Below are 4,157 nucleotides of genomic sequence, written 5' to 3' on the forward strand. Positions count from 1 at the left end.
ATATAAATAAGTCCAAAACCCCAACAACCATGTGCATGAGATGAGCCATTTTCCCTTTAAAGACAAGCCAAATCTTTGTATTTTCTCCCTTTCCCATCTCCATGTAAGGCATTCATGAATGGACCATTCAACCAACTCATCCTTAATCCAATGATATGGAAGACAAGCCCTTGTTTGCAATATTGGAATTTTACTATTTTGCAAATAGGGGCCCCTCTATCTCTTACCCCTTGTCTCTACATTTGTCCCAACAAAAATGGCTTTTTCTCTTCCTACCCACTTCCATTCCTTTTAAAACCTACCATTCTTTACTTTCTCACAAGTACCTTTAACCCCCTTTAACCCCACACCGATGCCGAGAGAAATACGTTAAAATTTATTACAGTATGGTACAAACAAGCAGATCAGATAAGATAAGTTCAGAACGAGCCACAGAAGAAATATAGTTATCTAATAACACATACTAAAGTTCTAGTTGCCAACTCTACGCTACGATAACGAGCAAGAAGGATCGACCCGAAAAGAAATAAAAGAAAAGGGTCTAATGCAAAATGAACAGATTACAAGGACTAAGAGATAAAATAAGCAAACTTTTTCATATATTCTAGAACATATGTATAAACAACATATAGAATCACAATATCATGGATGCTTCCTCAACCATGTTCTGAAATTAGCTATATATAATATGTCACTAAGCAGGAATGAAACCAAGGTACTGAAAAAGTTACCCGTAAACTTGGATCTTCCTCTACGTCGTTGCGTTGCAGCGAGATGCCAGGGCGAGTAATGTTAAACTGGAACTCTGCTGCGCTTAAAAGCTATGCCGCTCTTGCTGCCATAAGAGTCATAGCAAACAGTTACATCCAAAATCTAGAAGATAGCAACCCGATGCAGCTAGATGCTGAATCGTCGTACGTTTGAGTCTGGTGACCGAGATTCAGCCATCTTTTACACCAACAAGAACCAGACCCAAATGAAGAACACAAATAACATGATAATCAACAAAATGGTAAGTCGTATTACTACACAATCTTATAAAACGATCCCTCTTATCGTGAGGAGGAATGTTACGGTTTGGTTAGATACGGCTGCCTGTAGATAGTGTCAACTCTATTAACAGTCAGAACTCACGAATTCGCTTATCTCGTCCATGACAGTATAGAAGTGCTCGGTATTCGGTAACAAGTAGAAGCCAATTGTTGCCTGCTCAAGATACAAAAGTTTCACCTCCTGGCCATCATTCTCCAGCCCTCTGGCATAAGCCAATTGCCAATCTTGGACAAGATCTAAACCAGCCACCACGACAAGGCTCTTCGGGAACTTGATTCCTTCAAGACTATAGCCCCTCGGCCCGAAGGGATTACAAGCTGGATGGTCTCTATCTTCTCCCTCAGGGAGAAAGGCCCTCCAATACCAATCTCTATCTCGAATGGTCACAAAATACTTCCCATCCAACCGAATCTCCGATTTCGTTCTTTCCTGTCCCCCAAACATTGGATTAAGAAGTATATTACCAAACACTTTGATTCCCGACTTCACAGCTCTTGATGCAACATGGTGTACAATGTTTCCACCCGAACTATCGCCAGCCAAATAGATATAGCTTTTCGAGTCTTTACTTCGAAGCCATGTTCTTGAGTTCACCCAATTGAGTGCAGTCCATCCATCATCATAAGCACATGGATATCGATTTTCAGGAGCACGCCTATAATTCACAGAGATAACAACAGCCTTACAAAGGCTAACCAATCGACGACATAGCGTATCATAGATAGCGCTATTAGCAGACGAATGAGCAAAGCTTCCACCATGAAAGAAAACAATAACAGGGACAACAACCTCAGAATCCACAGGCTTCTCAAGATCAACAATGCTAGTAGTCTGAGGCTCCCCTCCCTTGGCAGGTCGATAAATTCGACAAAGCAGGCTCGTAGCACGATCAATAATGACATCAAACGAGAAAGCCCCATCAACAGGGTTAGCATTTGCAGGGACCTTCCGGTCGAGAAACTCAGCCAAATGGCGATTGAAGGTCCCATCAGGCCGACGAAGAAGATTATAAGCCAACTTGAAGTTGGAAATGAGAACCCAGGTATTCAGTGGAACCACCATCTATTCAAAACAATCTCAGAAAATTCATAAACATAATCCACAAAATCAAATAGCCAAAGAACTTCTCTCTAATGGCGATTTTCCAAAGATATCATACATAAAACAACAAAAATCACTGCCCATTTCAGCTTAGACCAACACAAACACTCAAGAAGCCTGTCGGGCAATCCCTAATCCGAATCAAACACAGAATGCTAGCAGATCAACCAAAAACCGACATAGAATCAACGAACAAAGAGCTTAAAAGAAACTCAAAATTTACAAAAACCTCAACAAAAAAGGAAAGGAAAAAAAAAACGAAAAATCAAAGTCAACGATTGATCAGCTATTAATAGAAAGAAATACAGGGCAAGAGAGAGGCAACCGAAAGGGGAAATAACAAAATTAGAAACCAAACGAATTAAATCAAAGCAGTACCCTAGCTTCGTTGAGATTGATTTGATTAGTTCCAGCCATCATCAAAGCAGAGAGAAGAAAGAACAGAAGAAGAACACGGTCAAGTAAATCTCCCTTTCACAAATGGAACAGAGTTGGTTCAAGATCTTGAAGCAGAAGCGAAATCGCGATTCAAAGTCGCACGCATATTGGACGAAGAGCCATTTGCCGCGTAACTTCCTTCTATGAGTCTCCAACTCTGAAGATCAATAAGAGAGGGGGGAGGTGCGAAGGATAAGTACTGCGGCGCAATTTAGCAGAAAACCAAGCGAAATACTAAAGTGCGCTATTCGGGGGAACCCCAGACCAGAGAAAACGACAAATTGAGAGGCCGAAAGAAAACCTGTTCCGTGGGACCGCCCCAATCCAAGTTTTAAAGCGTAATTAATTTCCTTTTTCTTATGGTAATAACTTTTTATGACGTCATAAATTCCTTTTACCAATTTTTTTTTTTTTTTTTAACTTTTTGGACGTCTGTATGTACACAAATTCGGTTAAGTTGGTGACCTGGATAATCTGAAGAAACACCGAGTAAGAAAGGCGGGCTTAACAGGTTTCTGAATCCTAATTTGACATCATGGAACATGAATTTGAACTAAATATCGAACAAAGAATTGTGAGCCTCGAAGGTGTAGTCAAAAGTGATTAAAACGTCAAGCAAAGGGTGTACTTTGTTCGAGAGCTCCAGAGAAAGGAGTCGAGCCTCGATTAAAGGGAGGCTATTCGAGAGCTCCATAAGCCTCGGGGGAGGCTTATAGGGTACTTTGTTCGAGGGGAGAATTGTTGAGGATTATTGAGAGTGAGTCCCACATTGGTTAATTTAGGAAATAGTCATGTGTTTATAAGTGGAAAATACTATCTTTATTGATACGAGGCATTCTGGGGAGTACAAAACAATGGGAGTTCACATCCTAATTTTTAAAATATAATAAAAACAAAAGTAATTATTATTATTATTTTATTTTATTTATACATACGAGAGATTGAGCGGAGACGACACTGAGCTTTCTTGTGCGCGCGTGCGTGCCTGGTGGCCGATGGGATAGCACGTGAGGACAGAGGGTGGAGTTCTCTCAACTATTATTATGCCCTTCTATTCTTACTTATTTACGTAAATGCCATTGCTTTTTCTGAAATATTTATGTTTCACAAAATTTAAAATAATAATNTTTTTTTTTTTTTTTTTTTTTTTTTTTTTTTTTTTTTTTTTTTTTTTTTTTAATATTTCATTAAATTTTCCTCAATTTTGTAATTTTTATTTTATATTAAAAGTGATAATTGTTAATGATTTAGTGTATTGATTTTTTGCTTTGTCGAGTGAGCGGTAGACTCGAACGGCTAATCTTTTTGGCTCATGATAGTATCTCAACCAGTTAATTATGTCGAGTTGGCTAGGAATGTACGTATGATTCAATAACCCGACTAACCTAAATTACCCTACCTAAACCAGCCCGAAAATAGGATTATATTGTTTTTCGGTTTGGGTTGGGTTTATTTTTTGCAAAACTAAAAATTCGATCGAGTTTGCGAGTTGACATTTTTTGGGTCGAGTCAACCCAACTAACCCGAAAATAGGTTTACAATCCAATCTTACTATACTTTTATAA

The 4,157-nt window shown here is 38.9% G+C and overlaps 1 protein-coding gene across 1 annotated transcript; it reads right to left on the reverse strand.

Moving 5' to 3' along the window:
• Window positions 1–427: 427 nt before the first annotated feature.
• On the reverse strand, window positions 428–2,760 carry LOC111779957 (gibberellin receptor GID1C-like). Its single transcript, XM_023660179.1, has 2 exons — window positions 2,533–2,760; window positions 428–2,115 (listed from the first exon to the last, which is right to left on the reverse strand). The coding sequence occupies exons 1-2, from the start codon at window positions 2,572–2,574 to the stop codon at window positions 1,117–1,119; spliced, it is 1,041 nt and encodes a 346-aa protein (XP_023515947.1). The 5' UTR covers window positions 2,575–2,760; the 3' UTR covers window positions 428–1,116.
• Between the last annotated feature and the right edge of the window lie 1,397 nt (window positions 2,761–4,157).

This window comes from Cucurbita pepo, chromosome LG18, assembly GCF_002806865.2.
Source record: "Cucurbita pepo subsp. pepo cultivar mu-cu-16 chromosome LG18, ASM280686v2, whole genome shotgun sequence".
In the NCBI taxonomy this organism is placed as follows: domain Eukaryota; kingdom Viridiplantae; phylum Streptophyta; class Magnoliopsida; order Cucurbitales; family Cucurbitaceae; genus Cucurbita; species Cucurbita pepo.